This window comes from Pantherophis guttatus, chromosome 7, assembly GCF_059756535.1.
Source record: "Pantherophis guttatus breed Tessera chromosome 7, ASM5975653v1, whole genome shotgun sequence".
NCBI classification, from domain to species: domain Eukaryota; kingdom Metazoa; phylum Chordata; class Lepidosauria; order Squamata; family Colubridae; genus Pantherophis; species Pantherophis guttatus.
The window spans coordinates 23565892-23585496 of record NC_142069.1 but is presented as its reverse complement, the minus strand read 5'-3'; the positions used below and the strand labels follow the sequence as shown (position 1 = coordinate 23585496).

The 19605-nt window shown below is 37.0% G+C and overlaps 1 protein-coding gene across 11 annotated transcripts in view; it reads right to left on the bottom strand.

Annotated features, from left to right (window-relative positions):
- Nucleotides 1-2594: 2594 nt before the first annotated feature.
- MYBPC1 (myosin binding protein C1) overlaps nt 2595-19605 on the bottom strand; it is a 105365-nt gene continuing 88354 nt past the window's right edge. For 7 of the 11 annotated variants that reach the window (XM_034403526.3, XM_034403528.3, XM_034403532.3 and 4 more), the window contains 5 exons: nt 17624-17763; nt 14666-14825; nt 12902-13038; nt 9358-9544; nt 2595-3292 (listed from right to left, as the gene is read on the bottom strand). In XM_034403526.3, coding sequence (XP_034259417.1) covers nt 3192-3292; nt 9358-9544; nt 12902-13038; nt 14666-14825; nt 17624-17763 — 725 coding nt within the window. In that variant the 3' untranslated portion in view covers nt 2595-3191. Of the gene's footprint in view, nt 3293-5345; nt 5386-9357; nt 9545-12901; nt 13039-14665; nt 14826-17623; nt 17764-19605 lie in introns of all 11 variants that reach the window. The other 4 variants (XM_034403530.3, XM_087873762.1, XM_087873763.1 and 1 more) reach the window with 1 other exon arrangement.

The window sequence follows — 19605 nt, the reverse complement described above, 5'->3', positions numbered from 1 at the left end:
AGAACCGGTAGTAACAAACTTTAGATTTCACCACTGTCTGGAACACATATATTAGAAAATTTGATTTCTGTGTTCTGCACAGGGCAGAATTTTTGTGTATAAGTAGCCTTTTTCTTTTATGCAATAAAGCCACTTTTCAGCTGTATCGTGTTTATGTCTATGAAACTCCTGCTGTAAGCAAGTTCTGAACAAAGAATTGGGTGTCTTGTATGTTATTGCTGTCGTCATGTGAAGTACAACAGTCTAGTGAGTATGTTGTCTTTGGATGTATTTTTGCAGAAAAGGGCCCCCAAATATCAGCTTTTCCTGAAGAAGAGGGAATTTTATTACTTTGAACAATGCATATAAATTGTGGAACGTTCAGTCTTTGAGATGCAAAACATATTTCAGAGGATAATTGGAGAGCATTCTCTGAAATCTAAATCAGCTAAACAAGCTAAGGTTATCAGATCCAGGCAGCAAAAATTCACATAACCATTACATGGTAGCCATAATACAAAAACTCAAATACATTTTGATCTGCTTAGGTCTAGTAGCCTTACATGTGAAGTTTGTTCTTCGTTCCTCTGCCTTGGCCTGTTTGACAGAAATAAGGAAGTCGATCAGTATAACTTCCTTCAAAATACTGCATTCGAGTTTGGGAGGTAGTTTGAGCTATATTTCAATTGCAGTAACTATTCATAAAGTGAAGAATTAAAATTGGCTTTGTATCCATTGACTTAAAGGGTTGTAATGGGTCTTTCAGGTGCTCCTATATTATTTTAAATTCCAGATGTAATTATTAATAATAATTAATAATATTAATTATTAAAACGAGTACTATGCATACAATCTTAAACCTTGAAATCAAGTAATTCCACTGAGCTTAATTCCACTGGCATTTTTGTATAAAACATGCTTGGAATCATATGAATAAGTGATAGCTCTACATGAAATGCTTCAGAAGAAGTAATTGTTGGCAACACTATTAATATGTATACATTGCTGTGCTAGAAATTGTCAATACATGTCTAACATATACCGTATTAATCTGTCGATGAAGATTCTCAATCAGGTAGAGTTGTCTGGAAATTGAGGCATGGCAAATGAACTTATCTTTTTAGTTTGAAATGTTTTATCCAAACACCGTATTTCCCCAAAAATAAGACCCTGTCTTATATTTTTTTGAACCCTGAAATAAGCGTTTGGCCTTATTTTCGGGGAGGTCTTATTATTTTGGGGCACGTGGAGAAAGATGGGGCTCTTTTTGCCATCTTACCTGATTTCCAGCTCTGTCTCCCTAACCCTAACCAGAGGAAATGACGGGGACTGACTGCGCATGCTGTTTGATATTTTCAGGGAGGGCTTATTTTCAGGGGGGTGCTTATTTTAGCACATGCGCTCAAAAGCCCGATTGCGCTTATTATCCGGGGAGGTCTTATTTTAGGGGAAACAGGGTAGTTGCTTCAGTCTGAACAAGTTGGTAGGGGAAACCTCATATTTGGTTTCCGGGCTGGTTTCATTTCATTCTAATCTGAATAGGTTTGTTAGGTGAGTAAGCAAAATCTTGTTAAGAGTATTGCTCCTAAATCCTTTCTCCTATGTGGGTCGTTTAAGTGTGGCCTCCCTGGTGAACCTGTGAAGTAGTCCTGATCTTCCTAGGGACTGACACAAGAAAAGTATAACAAATGGGTCAAGTTGCGTCTGAGGCCTCCACTAGGCCTCAGACCCCAGATAGCTATGTAGTTCTTTGTTCCAAACTGTTCCAATACATTCTGAACTTTTATTATCTTGCCTAGGATTGTGATAGACCCTGCATATACCTACTAGTTGGTGGGATATAAGAAGCAATGCTAGCTTGGAAAATAGTCCCCATATTAGAGACCCTGCCTTGCATAGAATAATGTGAATATGCTTGGGATACAACTGGGTTTCGACCAAAATATGCCTAAACTGACCAGTACTGTCAATTATTATTAGCAGGTTTGTATAAAGAAATGGAATTGCCCATAGTGAGCTCCTATACGCTTTACTAAATGAAAATGAGAGTTTGCCATGATATAAAAACACAAAAGTTTAATGCAGCGGGTATTTAAGAAGTGTGTATAGTAAACAAGAAAAGATAAGAGTCAAGAAAGAATAAGCACTGAATGAATGATACAAACATTTGTGGCCAGGAAGATGAGGAAGTGTGTTCATAGAGAAAGTGAGAACTGACTCACCAAACAAATGTATGAGGAAGGCTGAATGTATTGAGAGAAGAGTGAGAAAGTTGTGTTTGGATAAAGTTTGCAAGATGTATGAAGTGATAAATGGTCAGGATGAAAGCCCAAAAGATTTGCAGAACAAAAAGATATGGGCAGCATAATGAATGGAGCTGGTGCAAACTAGACTCACATGATATTTCTTTTTGTAATACAGTGCCTTTAATTTTCCTTTCTTATGTGCTTAATACAACAGTGCTTACCCTCAAATGGAATAATGTAATGGATAGGAATATATATATGAGTGTATCTGCATCCCAGCCCACAATCCACAATGTTTGTAATTGCAAACAAAAAGCCAGGACATTATGAAAACAAAATAACATAAAATAAGCATAAGAATCCCAAATATGTGGTTAGGTCATAAACACTTCAGCTTTATTGTACATCACCAAAAAATATCCCCCGTAGTAGCTCAAAGAAATGGGTTTCACAAATGAACAACAGGGGGGGAAACCCTTTTAACTTGAGATTCATTCAACTCAATTAATGGTTAAATGCTGTAAATCATGTGTACACAGGAGACATGTTAACCTATAATTTGTTATTTGGTTATCAAAAGAGGTATTGTATGTTCTGATTCCATTGTTATTGGGTGTGGCAGCATCTGCTTTTCACAAAAATTAAAACATATAAATTAAAAACTAAAAATGAGCTTTCATGCATATTTGTTTAGCTTGTCTTCTTTTCTGCATTAAAAAAGAGAGGGGAAAGAGAAGGAAACAGAAATACACAACAGTACAAAATGCAGGTAAGCATCAGCTTATTTCATTAAACTTCAAAAAAAAAAAAAAAAGCAATCCATGCGTGAGTTTTTCTTTCCACCAACAACAGGAGGAAGACGGAAGGTGCGATATATATGATTTAGGAGGATCACGGTAGAAATGAGAGGCTGCAGAATGGTTAGCAGTTTCCGGTGCAGAAGCAGAGAAGCACTGGGGCCAGAATTTATTTTTTTCCATACTTGCTTGCTTCCATTTCTTTCATATAGGACTGGGCAATATGCGGAGGCACCCCTTGCAGTAGTAGTCGGAAAAACGAGAGACCACCTGAGGACAAGACAATTATGAAAACAACCAAAAGGATAGCTTTGATCTTTACACCTGCACACACTTGTGCAATTACAAAAGGAGAAATATACCATCATTTTAGCAGAGCTTCCTTTAGTGTAAATAGGTTTAGGATTTTTAGACGGGATTGTTCTCTAATTGCTAATTTTGTTTTCTTTGCATGTGAATGAAATACATTCTTCCAAGAATGATAGGTCAGGAATTCTATGTTCCACTGACTATTTTCACTGTCCATTGGATGGGGATGTGATAGACCCAGCATGAAGTTGCTGTCAATAATGTCACGTTATTCTTGTTGTGGCTGTAAAGTTGTCAGGTACTCATCAAAGACTCATAGCGTGAGTCTTCATAAATTCTCCAAGCCAAACATGGTGAAGAAGCTTTGAAGTGAAGTTGCTTAGCCATATTCTAATTATTGGAATAAGGGAGTGGGAGAAGGAGAAGAAGACTCAATAAGATGCTGGGGGATCCACATAGTGAAAGTCATCCAAAATAAAATTTCTTATAGCATCAAGAATATTCAAAAGGCGAATACCAAGGGCAACCCAACACCTTTCTTCTGTAAACAATAATGATATTAAGCCTATATTACATTTTAACTGTGAGTATTTTTGCTTCCACATTTCTTCTTTACAATTCCCATTAACTCTGTTACACTGAGCTATAACTGGGGGGGGGGCGTGGTCAACATCCCCAAAATGGTGGGTGCAACTGGGCAGTCAAAGCCTCAGTCCTTTTTAACATGCATCACATGCACCATACACACATAAAAAGGGGGATGGGATTTTGATTGCCCATCTGTGCCAGCCATTTTGAAGCTGATGATCACCGTCTCAATATATAGTATTACTGCATTCAATGACCTCCCTACCAATACCTTCACCACATGACATACTTGTCATCTATTGAAACCATCCTATCTAGGTGGGAATGGTTGATATTATAATGTTGCAGTGGGACTTAATAAAATCTACGAGACCAGTAATGTAAGAATATGCATAAGGTGCCAACCAATTTAACTATAGTAACTTCATGCTCATTTTCTTGGATTGTTTAGCGATGTTGGTATCATGAGAATTCCGTACAAGGATCTAGGCCATATTAATTGTCTAAATTCCAAGAAGTATTACCTTAGCTTGCTGAGATTCAATGAAGTAACAATAGTTAAAAAACAAACAAACACTGAAATTAAAACAGCCTTGGCTAGAGAGAGAGAAAAAAAAAAACCATGCCCTTTTATAAAGAACTTACCTTTGAATGTTTGCACCATTAATCTCAAATGCAAGATTCTTTCAAAGCTCTATGAATTCTATTTTGCGGTTTACTGTGACAGAGATACATATATTGCACATTCAAGCAAATAAAAATGCAAATGACAATTCTACGCACATCCCAGCTAAAACGAAACTTTTTGATTTAATTTAGAGCAATTAAATACGTTGTCAAAGATCTATTTCTTTCTTTCTTTCTTTCTTCCTTCCTTCCTTCCTTCCTTCCTTCCTTCTTTCCTTCCTTCCTTCCTTCCTTCCTTCCTTCCTTCTTTTTCTTTCACCTTTTTATGCTGTGACACACAAAATCTGGCATGCTTTTAAACTAGTTCCTTAAAGTTGCTGCAATTTACATTTTCAAGAAAAGGAGGTAAGAGTTGAGTATAATGAAATAGTACTACTTCCTAGCTGCCTGAACCTTGGGGCAAATAACTGGCATTAGACGGTTCAAATGCTGTGATTTATGCTTATTTATGTATAGTAAGCTGTTAACCTGGTTCATGCTTTATCACTCCCTCTATAGCTTGTTAGTATGTGTTGACATCACAGGGGGATAGCGGGAACTGCTATCACAAGCATTTATTCAGCAGATTCAGCGAGAGTTGTTAATTAACACAGTACAAATAATCAGTCCGTTGCTACATTGGTTTTACTACCCCATTTTCATTAAATGACATAATGAAAATTATGCCATACTTTGGTAGGTTTTGTATGACATGACAACAGAAATAAGCTTCATATGCAGAGACCATATGAAAGCTTACCTTAGATGACACTATACATTCAAAAATCCTTACTGTGTAACTACAGGAGAGAGAGAGAGAAAGAAGTTGTAAGCACTTTACTTCCTAAACATAAACGTACAGACTTTATTGAGTGAAAGTATGTCCACAGGGATGAAAAGATGATGATTTAATTCCTTAGTCATGTAAAACATGAGAGAGAGAGGAGAGAGAGAGAGAGAGAGAGAGAGAGAATGAGAATGGAAAGACAATGGAAAGTCAAAAGATGAAGGGATCTAGCACACTTTCAGCATCATCATTAATATAGGAAGCATAATTAATTATGCACAACACAAATGATTGGCTGCCACACTAATGTAAGAGATATAAAGGAGCCAATCTAATTGTGTCACTAATCTAAGACTAAAACAAAAATTAGGTTAAACTAAATTAAAATATTTTAATTAAAATTAAAATTGGAGATATAGATATATGTACACGCACACACGCACAAGTATATCCAGAGTGTTTCTCAGTATAGGAAAAAGCCATATGCATAGCATTGAACCATCTATATCTATATATTTTATTTGAATAACTACTAGGCAAGTTTCTCAAGCATTACTATATAAAGATAACATTCCAGTATATACTTTTGCACAACAAAGTTGTATTTACTCTAAATTAGCCTTTCAAACTATGCATTTTATAGGAGAAAAAATATTTTCTTAAAAATACAGTATAATTAGCTACTAAATCATTATATTACAGGTTATAATTCACTTTATACAATTTACTGCACATTCCTGTATTTCCTCAATAGTAAATTTCATGGTGTCTATCAGAGCTTATTCTCAAGTGTGTGGACTTTCTTAATATACCACTAAATTATATGTTATTTCTATTCTTGACAATTTAAACACTGATGATGTGATTCTGCTGAGAGACTGTTTATTACTTATTCAGCTCTATTCTTCATAATTCTGTCCTTCTGAATGTAAACTATTTAGAAATACTTTTTCAAACATATGATACATTTGTCACTGAAAACAACTATTTGATGTTGATTAAGAACATATTTTTTTTAAAAAAAGAACATGGAACTAAGATTATATTTATTGATAAATGAAATTTTAAACTTAGTTACTATTATCTAGACATTAGTTACTATAGTCTTGATTAATTAGACCTTCTTTGCCCATTCCATAGAAGCATGCCATGGGGCAAAGATGAAGAACAGGTATGAAATACAAACTTATCATGCAAACATGATTATGTAATAGGAAAGGGATAAAATGTCCACTTGAATATGATTTTAAACATTAGTTTCTGCTCCTCCAAGAAGATTGGCTTTTCTGGCAAAATTTCTCCATATTTTATCATTGCAGATTTATTGAGCAATATTTAATTTCCTTTTACATTCTATTGCACCACTGTTTAACAATATTAAACTGCTTCTTCTTTTCTTTCAGAACTACACCACCAGCTGTAATTCTTTTAAGCGTCCAACACATAGAAAGAAAAAACATTCTGTCCAATATTAAACTGCAATGAGTGATATTAAAGGATCTATATATCTTAAAGCACCATAATCAAAATACACAATCTAGGGTAGAAATGCCAGTAGCATTTCTTAGAAATAATTAATTGTAGCTTTGGGAGTGATCCAAAGTGACTTGTTCAATTAAAAATACCAGAGTCAGCCTGATTTAATTGCAATGAGCCTTACTTTTTCTTTCATCTGCCAAGTCTTTGAAAAAAATAATAATAAAAGAAACTAGTCATCTCATTGTTTTTTTTAATTATAAAGAATATGTTCCGAATCTCTCATCTTCTTTATTGGATGAATACCATAGATAACTAGTTTCTTGGAGCTTATTCCATTTGACATCTCAGATGGTAAATATTTCAGTGCCAGTTTAGGCAGGGGCAGAGACTAAACAATGGGCAAAATTTAACAGTAAACCAATATCATTTCTCCCACAACTCCAAACAGTTATTGTAAGTTGACTTTGACTTTTCCAAGCTTTGCCATTCTGGCTAAAAACTTGGAAGGTGTTATCCCTACAAATCCAGAAGGGGCCAGGATAGGAAAAGATATTCTTTGTTTTTCAGCAGGAGAGGAGAAGAAAGATTGACTGCTTCACAAGGAGTCTTCACCCAGGAAAAATGCAGGGGAAAGGGTTAAACCTTTTCCTGTAGTATCAGGGGCTTAGGCAAATTCAAAGACCTTACACATCAGATTTCTTTGATTCCATTTACAGATGACTATAGTGGATTCATGAGAACTTAAAACTTTCAGAGTGCCCCATGTACAAGGAATTATGAATCAAAGTGCAAATAGAAAAACAAAATTGGGGTTTAGTTATGATTATCACAAAACCACCATAAATGATTGTTCTTCTGCGTTAAAGTACTTGACTGCTTTTCCTTACTCCTACAGTGTTTGATATCTTCAGCCCCCCCAATTAAAATGAATTAAACAAAAGAAGATACTTAAGTTTGTGTGAAACCATATGATTTTGAGTAAGTGAAAATGTATCTTCATATGAAAGCCTTATATGTAAATTCATAGGTTTATAGAGGATCGCTGAGTCCTTGCTAGATGTATATTTGTTCAGAAGTAAATCCCACTGACGTCAATGGGGCTGACTCTGAAGGCATTGAAAATTTAACTGATGGCCTGGAAGGCTGTTTGACTACATGTCCAACCACTTTAGCAGACTGAACTGCCCTAATGATAGATGAACATTCAGGCAGTGAATAAAAGGTATTGGATTTCAGATAATAAATATTAAGCAGAAAAGGGAGAAAGAAGAAAGAGAGCAAAACAAAACAAAAAACCCCAGCACAACTGCAGTGAAATATTTAGTAGACATCTCTTTATGACTGCAAAATATCGTTGGTAACCAAGCTTTCAGTATGGAGGCTTTTTAGTCTTTCCATCTCTAGGTAATGAAGGGAAAAAATAAAAAAAACTGGAATGTGAAGAAGAAATTTGGTTATATTTGGCTAGCACCTCTCAGCCTTCAGTAGTTTCTTTCCAAGGAAACTGGATCAACTCTTGCACCTCTAAAATGTCTCAATGCTCAGAAATGGAGTACATAAGTCGTGGTTACTCATGCCATAGACTCTAGACACTATGAATGTCCCACGGTGGCATTCTTTGCTAGATTGAAATGAAACAACCACATATAGGATTTGCGGAAAGCATAAGTTTAGATGTTTATGAATGAGTTGTTCTATTATCACGTGATGTGGAAGAGTGAACTACTTGAAATGACAGCATGCCTTCTGTGCAGAAAAGTAGATAATACAGAAACAGGGACAATCAGGAAATGTAAATAGTGCATTGCCCAAGACAGGTCACTTCTATCCTGCTTGAGTCATTGGGTAAGATAAAGAAAGTACACAAATTCCAAAGCAAGTAAAATAATAACATTAACTAAATCAGATGCATTATATGGGCAGTGAATGCCACATTGGATTTTCAATGTCATAACAGTATAATTATGGACCTAATTAAGATTGAGAAGTAAGTAAGAAACAAAAGCTAGACAATGCCAAAAGGCAGAAACTAATGAGTTTAGAACCTATATAGATTCTACAGACAATGTGTATTAGAGTATTTGTACGAGCTCAGTGAAAGAAGGTAATACTTAAACTGTTCCTTAGATTAGATCAGTTTGTAACTAGATTATTTTAAAGTTAAAGATGGAACATTGTAATCCAGTTACTAATCTTTATGTATTACCTTACTCTGGAAACATCCTGAAGAGGTATTTATGACAGATGTGCAGATATATTTACGATATTCTAAATGCCATGTTGCATACTCTCTGTATAGCATAAATATTTGATCCAAATATTGCTATTACTTTCCATGGAATTAATCTGTCATTTACTCTTTTCATATTCTTCTCTTAATGTTTTATTCATGAAAATGTGTTTTCCCACAAAGCAAAAGAGGCAAAAATTGTCATCATAAGGAAGGCATCTTCCTCCAAGCTATTTTTTTATACCAAAGAAAGTTACCCAACAGAGACCACCTTACCTCTGACTTCCAATTTGCATTCAACTTCAGCCTCACCAAGACTGTTGACTGCCTTGCAAGTATATGTGCCACCATCATAGGGGCTGGGTTTCCGAATCTCCAGTGTACAAACACCCTGGTTACCAAACATTCTGTAACGTGGGTCATTCATAATGATGATTTTATTTTTCATCCATGTTATCTTGGGCTGCAGTTAGAATACATAGACAGAGAAGATAGGAAATTAAACATCAAATTCCTTTTTCGTAGCATAATGCTAATATCTGATGTTAATAAAGTGGATGGTCTATTTTCTGTTTAAGGACATCTTAAAATAAATGGTAATGTTTGTTAGATTTTCAAATTATTTTATTGGGTAAGTCCATTCCATACTTTTTCCTAAAACTCTACCCAAAGTCTCTCATTTAATTGTGACATAAACTCATACAGGTAATCTTCGACTTAAGACCAGTTGCTTAGTGACTGTTCAAAGTTGCAATGGACCTCTCCAGAGTTACGTACGACCCAGACCCACTTATGCCCAATCCTTCATGATCACATGATGTCATTTTGGGTAACATGGCAATCAGTCTGCATTTATGGCCATTTGTAGCTTCCTATGGGCATGTGATGATGGTTTGTGGCCATTGGGTACAATAGGTTTCATTAATGACCACCACATCCATTTAATAACCACTATATTTGCTTAACAACTGCTGCAAAAAAGGTCATAAAATCAGGGACTTTCCTTCCGGAAGACCTTTATATTAAAGGTAAAGGTTCCCCTCGCACATACGTGCTAGTCGTTCCCAACTCTAGGGGGTGGTGCTCATCTCTGTTTCAAAGCCAAAGAGCTGGAACTGTCAGAAGACATCTCCGTGGTCATGTGGCTGGCATGACTAAATGCCAGAGACACATGGAATGCTGTTACCTTCCCACCAAAGGTGGTCCCTATTTTTCTACTTGCATTTTTTATGTGCTTTCGAACTGCTAGGTTGGCAGAAGCTGGGAAAAGTAATGGGAGCTCACCCCGTTACGTGGCACTAGGGATTTGAACCGCTGAACTGCCGAACTTTCGATCAACAAGCTCAGTGTCTTAGCCACTAAGCCACCATGTCCCTTAAACCAATATATTACGGAACGCTCAATTTTCATTTCATGAACTACACTGCAATATATTTCAATTTCTACAGCTAGATTGTGGGACACCTTTCTCAAATGTGATTTTTAAATGCAACATTTAACATGCATATTTTACATGCCTTTTTACTAAACACACGGTTTTCACATTACACCATTAAAAGTATTAAACAAAGGTGGTTATTTTAATATCTCCAATAAAAACAAAATCTTTTTTTTTTCCCCAGAAAAGCAGAACCAGAAAAATATAAATTCTTTCATCATAGCAAGATTTTCAAAAACCCATTTGTCCTCCCAATATAAATATATTTTCTTTGGGAATAATATACAGGAAATATTACTTAACAGTTTTTTCCTAATCTTAATTAGCAGGAAATAGCTTTCATTGCCAAACTTCAGGTGCATTGCATAGAAACAGAAACAAGTCTGAGCAAAACCATAAATCTGACAAAAAAAAAAAGTCATACAATTTATGAAGTATCGTGGTAGGTGTAATAAACATCCCTCCCTGATAAATTGCATTTGTGCTAGCTTCCAATTCTAAGAAAAACCAAGATAAGTATCAGATTAAGGAAAAGAGGTGAAACACAGAGTGGGTAGAAATGGGGAAATAAAGAAGGTTTGTATGAGGGACAGTGATGAAATTGTCTAATTTGCTCTAGAGTGATGTAGCAGAAGAATAAACAGTTTACCTGGTAAGTATATTTGAGTAGTCAGTTTTGCATTTACAACTATGGATTTTCTAGGTGCCATTACAATTGGGAGCAGGGGAGATTACATCAATTACAATGTCATTTGTTACCTCACAGGAATACCTTTTTCTCTTTTTCCCAAAGTTCAAATTTCAAAATATTTCAAAATATCTATTACACTCAAAGACTGGTACATTTCCCTATATTAAATAAAAAATAACTTAAACCTTACTTAACCCAACTAGAGTACAGAAAGTTCTAGATGATGCAGAACCCTAATAGCTGAAAAAGAATTAAGGAGAATATGGAAGGTATGTCCTCAACATGTAACCTTTCCTCCTAAAATCCTCCTCAGCTGCAGAAACTGAACATCACATAAAAAAGTTCCGCACCTATGCAGAGCCCCACTAGAACCTATATGTATAATGTTCAAGAAGTGAGATGAAGAAATAGCAGTCTTATACCTCAGTCTTGGGAATTTCTCAATCTTGGGAATTTGAAGACATGTTGCCTCCAACTCCCAGAATTCTGGGAGTTGAAGTCCACACATATAGGTTCTACAGCAGGGGTTCCCAACCCCCAGCCTGGGCCCACTATTGAGCTGTGACCTATTCAGAATTGGGCTGAGTGAACGGGTGGCCAGAGCACACATGCACAGCTTAACTTGTGCTCATGGCATGCCGTTGGGCACTTGCATGGGTATGTGCCAGCCCACAGCTTGCGCAAGGGCTGTGTGAGTGCACAGGGCTGTATGCTTGTTCTGGCCCACCATTCGCACAAGGGCTACATAAATGCGCACTCATGCGGTCCAGTTCCCCTCTTTTCCCCCCAGCCGGGCTGCCAAGCCACAAAGGTTGAGGACCGCTATTCTACATTACACATAAAGGTTTTAATGGGGTTCTGCACAGGTGTGGAACTTTTATATGTGATATTCAGTTTCTGCAGCTGAGATGGTTTTTAGAAGGAAAGGTTAGTTGCTGTTGTGGCCCGTACGCAGCCTGTGCGGCTGGTGGCTGATTCGGACAGCCAGGAGGCTGGTGTGATGCTGCACCAGCAGCCTGTGCAGCTAGCACTCGAGTCGGACAATGAGGCTGGAGAAGATGTGGTGCCAGAGGTAGGGATTCAGCCAGGGCCTTCAGAACCTCCAGAAGCTCCCTTAAGTGAAGAGAACGAAGAGGAGGAGTCTCTTCTCGATGCACGGGCGCGCAGAGCTGCCAAAAGGCAGGTGTGGCTCCTCAGGAGGTCTCCTCAAGAGTAAGGCTTGGGGCTAATTGGCCACTCCCTTAGCCAATTTAAGAGGAACTCCGACTGAAGCAATTTGCAGGAAACAACTTGTTCACTCTCCTTCGTGCCTTGATTTTAGTTCTTTGCAAATTGCTTCTGGGCTTTCTGCCAATCATAGTAAGATTAAGATTATTTATTTTTTGGATTTTTGTAGGCTATTAAGAAAGTTAATTAACAGCTTTTGCTTGGGAAAAAAAACTTATTTAATTTAGTAAACTAAGGTTTGTACAGACTTTGTGTGTGCTGCGTTCTTTGGGGTCCGTAGCTGGGGCAGAACACTTGCCCGATGCATGTTGAGGACATATCTGGCTGGGGGATTTTGGGAGTTGAAATCCGTACTTCTTCACACTGCCAAGTTTGAGAAGTACTGTTGTATATGATTCGTCCTATCCACATCTTTTAAAATTCTCTTGTGTATTCATTGTGATTCTTACTGATGTGTATCTTACCTTTGGATTTCCTCGGACACTGCAGTTCAAAGTTGCATTATAACCAGATATGGCATATGTATTAACTAAAGGCTGAGTAAACATTGGTGGTTCAGTGAAATTGAAGTCCTCATAAATTGGATTTTTGTACACTTTACCTGCAAAAGAGAAGTTCAAGAATTGCTAAAAGACAGAATTTTGTAACATGTTCACTTCTCCAATTGCTACCTATATAAGAACAAAGTTTATCAGTAAATTGTGGAACTGTGTAATACTTCAGATCTGATTTGTGAAAGCACTGACATGCAAATGTAGTGTGTGCTTCTAATTCTTAAAAGCAGCAACTTTATTTGCTGGGTCATGAAGCTAACCTCTGCAGCTGACCTATAATCCTGGGAAGAGATGCTGCATAGTACATATTGTTCAGTTGTCTGCAACCTACTTTATAAACTATCCATAATAAAAGATGCATCATCAAAGATTTCTTCCTTAAGGGTTCTAGAATATGAGTTCAAACCTTTTTTCATCACATTTATAGATGACACTAAATATAAAGAAATTGAACATGGACCTTTGAAAATTCTATGTTTTGTGGACTCATAATCTAACTGCCTATAATTTATACAGATTTTCTTCTTTTTTTAAAAAAAAAAAACATCTTTCTTGCCCCTTGTTTTTGTTGGGCAGGATTAAAAAGAAGAAGTATGTCATCTAGAACCTCAAAGAATATAAATGCGATTAGAGGAAAGAAATGTTTTTGATTGGTTTGACATTCTGATTGGCTAGTAGCTGTTTTCCACCATTGCGTCCTTCACCTGATGAATTGCAGATTATCTTTCAAGAAAAGGATGAAAATGTACTATCGCTGCCTAAAATGTGAACTAACCACATCTCTTCTCCCTCCAAGGTAGCAAAACACCGTGTTTAATGTATACTGGTGTTTTGAATGGATGCAAGGCTGAAAATTTCTCTTATACAGGCAACATGAATTAAATGTCCATAAGATCCTTAAATCTTCCTTAAAATAGAGTGGTAGGGTACTTAAATAGTTTCGAACAAAGTGATGTTATTGGAAAAAATTAAGTCACTTTCCTGACCATATTTCTCTATGCAAAAGAGGTCAGTAGTCACAAATGATTTTTGCTTGATATTGATAATTATGGTACATTCAATTCTACTAAGAACCTACAGGACAATGTTATGCAAAATCTACATGGGATGCCTTGCTTCCAATCAGTATTTTTGCAAATTAGATATAATACCTATACTTTTTAGCAGATGGGATGCATGAAAAAAAACCTCAAGTAATGTTAACATTTTTTTCTCTTCCAAATGTGTTGGAAGAGAATGTTACTGGTCAAACAAGAACAGTCTCCGTTATTTTATCCTTTCCCTCCAAATTGTACCATATATATATATATTTTAAAAAAAGAATAAATTATTTTCAATGTTTACTATTAACATGATTGGCTATGCTACATAATCGTGTGGTTCAGTGGTGGGTTGCCCCCGGTTCGGACTGGTTCGCAACAACCGGTAGTAAAACCGGCGGGAGGCCCCGCCCATTGCCCCGGAGGTCATCATCGGCAATCTGCGCATGCGCAGACACAATCCCATTGCGAACCAGTAGTAAAGGTAAGTAGAACACACCCCTGGTGTGGTTACTAAAACTATGGCAGCTTAATATAATTAATAGATTAATATAAGCCTCCCATATCCCTTGTAGCTGATTTCCATTGTCATATTTGTGACAGATACTTCAGGAATTTCAGAGTTTTAGCTAACCATCCTTAGCAATCACAGCACTTTCTTTTGTTCTTGTGGCATCTTCACTGAGGCCACACATATTTTCAGAGAAAATGCGGAAGAAATACTCGTTTCCGATTACAAGTTCAGTAATAGTAGCAGCGGTCCGGTGATAATGTTCAATGACGGTGTACCATTCCTGAAAGATAGAACAAATTAACATGAGCTTGTAACACTATAAGAGTTATGCGCTCAGGGGTAGCCTGACTGAGACATCAATCTAGAAGTACTGTGTTTCCCTGGAAATAAGACCCTATCTTATATTTTTTTGAACCCCGAAATAAGCTCTTGGCCTTACTTTTGGGGGGGTCTTATTATTTTGGGGCACGTGGAACAAGGCGGGGCTCTTCTTGCTGTCTTACCTGATTTTCAGCTCTGTCTCCCTAACTCTAACTAGAGGAAATGGCGGGTAATGGCTGCACATGTGTTTAATTATTTTCGGGGAGGGTTTACTTTCGGGGACGGCTAATTTGGGGGGGGGTATTTTAACCCATGCACTCAAAACCCCGATTGGGCTTATTATTCAGGGAGGTCTTATTTTCAGGGAAACATGGTATCTCTCTGTATTATGCTGCAGCCTGAAGAATGACTGTAATTTTATAAGCAGCCTCTCCCATTGAAAGAAAATTGAGACATGCAGTATTAAATAAAGAAGTTTATCTGTACATTTAAATTCAAACATATGGAATAGTAATATAGAGTGCAGTATTGCAGGCTAACTCTGCCCATAGCCTGGAGTTCTATTCTGATGGGGCTGAAGGTTGACTCAGCCTTCCATCCTTCTGAGGCTGGTAAAATGAGGACTCAGATTGTTGGGTGCAATATGAAAATAGGGCTTCAATATTATAAACCACCCAGAGAGTGCTGTAAAACTCTATGGGGCACTATATAAGCCTAAATGCTACTGCTATTGCTGTAGATCAGGGGTCTCCAACCTTGGCAACTTTAAGCCAGGTGGACTTCAACTCCCAGAATTCCCTAGCCAGCTTTCCTATAGCCTAAAGTCTGACTCAACCCCCCACCCCAAGAACATGCAAATTATTATGAAGTAGTGGCCAAAATTTGGAAACCTTTTGGGAAAAGTGTATTTTTGAAGTTTGATGGCTAATAACACCACTTTTTTTTTGGAGTAGTACCATAAAATTATATATATATTTAATTTGATTTATATGCCGCCCTTCTCCGGAGACTCAGGGCGGCTTACAATGCATTAAGCAATAGCCTTCATACTTTTGTATATTTATACAAAGTCAGCTTATTGCCCCCACAAACTGGGTCCTCATTTCACCTACCTTAGAAAGGATGGAAGGCTGAGTCAACCTTGAGCCTTGGAGAGATTTGAACCAGCAGTAAATTGCAGGCAGCTGTGTTAATAACAGGGTGCGTAGACCACGCATCAAGGCTCTCTCTCTATATATATCTCTATATCTATATATATCAATGGAAAGATAATTTAATCAAGAATATAATGCTTTTCAACCTTTGTTTGAGAGATAAAAGTGGCTTTTTTTGTGGAATTCTAGATTTCAGGCCAAATTCCTGCAGTCTGCGCCAAACAGTCCTTGCACTCAACTTCACATTGCATTGCGCCATTTCATCTAGTATACACCCAGATGATTTTCTTCTGTCACGTAGGCACAGTCTTTTAATTCTTCTATCATCACTTGCTGTTGTGCACCTTTTCCTGTCTTTACCAGTGTGGTTTTGTTATATCTCTTCAAAAACCTAGAAATGCCACCTTTGGTTAAATTTCCACCAATTTTTCTTCTAATTTCTTTATAATTGTAGCTTTGTTCACTTGATAATACTATTTTACATCACTTTCTGGGTGACCAATCAACTCTTTGCACCATTACTTTAATTTTATTACATTTAACAAGCTCACTAAATGAAAGAACACAAAAAATCCCAACCAACTTGATAGCGATCACATAACACACTGACAAATGTCCTCCTCTCAGCTTCAATACATGACATCAATAACTGAATCCTACTGTGATCTGATTGGCTCATTATCAAAACAAGATGACATCTGATTGGCTCTCTAAACACTCATGCTTATTGGCTAAAATCAAATGAAGGAAAGCTACCTGATATCAACCTAAGCAACCTGGTTATTTGGCTATAACTTTTCATAGAATACAGATAATTGAACAAACTCAGACAATGTCGGCTGGCGACCCCCAGGGGGAGAGCCTTCTCTGTAGTGGCACCTGCCCTCTGGAGCGACCTACCCCCAGAGATACGCACGATACCAGACCTCCGGACTTTTCGTCGGGCCCTTAAAACTCACTTATTTCATCTAGCCGGGCTGGCTTGATCCCATCCTTTCGGTTTTAATTTGTAATTGATTTTAATTGGACTGTTTTAAATTGTGGGCCAAAATCATTTAATATCTTTTGAATTGTTTTTAAATTTTGTATGCTATGTTTTACCTTGGCTGTTCACCGCCCTGAGTCCTGCTGGAGAAGGGCGGTATAAATATCAAATAAATAAATAAATAAACTTTGTTGCATTACATTCTTGATTAAATTATCTCTCCATTGATATATAATTTTATGGTACTACTAAAAAAAAAGGTGTTATTAGCCATCAAACCTCAAAAATACACTTTTCCCAAAAGGTTTCCACAATTTTGGCCATTATATATATATATAAAGAAGATACACAGAAACAAATATGGTAGCTTTAACAATGAGGCTGTAATGAATCATTTGAAGGTAACAATACCAGGAACGAAGGCAACCTGCCAAAGATACTTGTCGTACAAACAAGGTCTTTTATAACAGTGTCAGTTTAAAACACATTTAAATGGCAGATGTTCCAGTTTTCAAAAGTCATTTAGATTCACAAATAATATCAGTGTTCCAAGGCAGCCTTCCATGTGAGGACCAGGTGGCTTATCCTGAGATTCGCCATGTTAGAAAGTCTACCTACCATACTCTTTTTGTCTGCTTTTTGAATTGTGTAACCAGTAATGTTGGCATTGCCATCATCTTTTGGTGGTGTCCATTCCAAAGCAACATTTTCTCCCCAGACATCTGCAATTTTTACTACTAGGGGTGGACCTGGACGATCTACAGCAGAAAGAGGAAATATTAACAGTACAGGTAAAAGTCATTTTTCCAGCTTGTCTCAGTTTGGCAGGTTTTAATGTTTTTTTAAAGAGTGTTCCAAGTTTATAATTTTTAGGTGGCCAAAAGTTTTGTAAGGTGGTGAAGGGAAACAATAATAAGGATATAATAAATAATACTAGAATATGATATACTGGTATACTAGATTCTGTAACCATTAGGTTCCTGTAATACATATATGCCTTTGTATTTGTATCTCCTATATATTATGCCTTTATATTTGTATCTCCTGTAACAAACATATTCTCTTATTAGGCCTCTGTAATGTATCAGGTATTTGTCAAACATATGTCCCTGCCATTTGACCTGAACCCATATCAATCTTCTTCCTGTTTTTCTTGTGCCATCTAAAAGCATGGTACGTTATCTCAGTTGAAACTACAGCCATCAACAAAGGGATAATTTATACCTCAGGCCTAATTTATGTTTGATCTGGATAAACTCCTGCTTTCCAGAGTCAGGGGGCCAAAGTGGCCAATTGAGTAAACAAAGAAATGCTCAAGATGACTAATTGGGAAGTTTCTATTCCCCCTTGCAGGGCAACAAGGAATACACAAACCTAAATTAGGAGGCCAGAATTGGATACTATGCTGACATCTCTGAGGGTCAAAAGGACACCATACCTTCCCCAAGGTGTGGCTATTTCCTCGCATGCATTGTATCTGTATGTTCTGGATATAGTTCCACCCAGTATTTTGTTTTTGGCCATAAATAAAATCTGTTTTTTTGCAAGCCTCGTCTTGAGTCTCTCTTTTTGGCATTCTGGTGACTCAAGTATATTTTGGGACCTTACAGTGGCATTTCCTTCATGTGACTTCTCCCTCTATTTCTGAGTGACAGCTCAACTTTTCACACTGCTCTAAGTGCATCTGCAGACAGTTAATGTTTTCTGGCTCAAAAAATTTCACTCATGTTTCACTACATTTAACTCCCTCAGTCACATTCTGTGCAACACGGCTTTGCTTTTTAAAATTTATTTTACTTTATCAAATGATTTTCAGCCCAGCTTGTGGAAATAGCAGCAAGATACCAAAAAAAGTATTTATTAATCTTTTGATGCTGGGATGGCCAAGAACTGAAGGTTAGGATAGTCAAGCTATTGCTACTAGGATATTGTCGGCTTCGCAGTGAGATATCATAACCTGGTATATGATTATAGTGTCCTGCCTGAGCAGGGGGTTGGACTAGAAGAAGGTCCAAGGTCCTTTCCAACTCTGTTATTCTGTTAACCCTTTTCCGGTGACATCTGTAACAACTCATGATGATGTCAAAAGGACATCATGTGTCATGGCATTATCACATAAATGATACCATAGCATATTGACTTTAGGGATATTTGTAATGACGTATGTAAATTGCACCATTTGTGTGAGACTTCATTATGCATGTGTCAGAATTTGTCCTTCTGTGCCCCCTGAAGACATCTTTGGCTTCTCCCCTCAGAAACTATATTTGTTACAGGCAAGACTATGTTTTAACTGTTAGATTGTAGGCCTTTCATATCCAGAGGAAATGTAGCTTTGGTCTTAACTCTGGTTTGTAGGGACCATAGATAAGAAAGATATGGTAAGGATCATAATGTAGCTTATTTCAAACTCTTAAGTTATAAAAGAGGCATGGAAGACTCCAGACTATGGACTTAATCCAGCCCTCCACAATTTCTTATCCTTTTTATCCTGCTCCCTATATAAAATAGCTTCCATTTATGTTATGTTAAGACCAAAGTGTTGAGAAAATATTATAGCTAATAGGCCATATTCTGCTCCGGTTGAATTTCAATACATA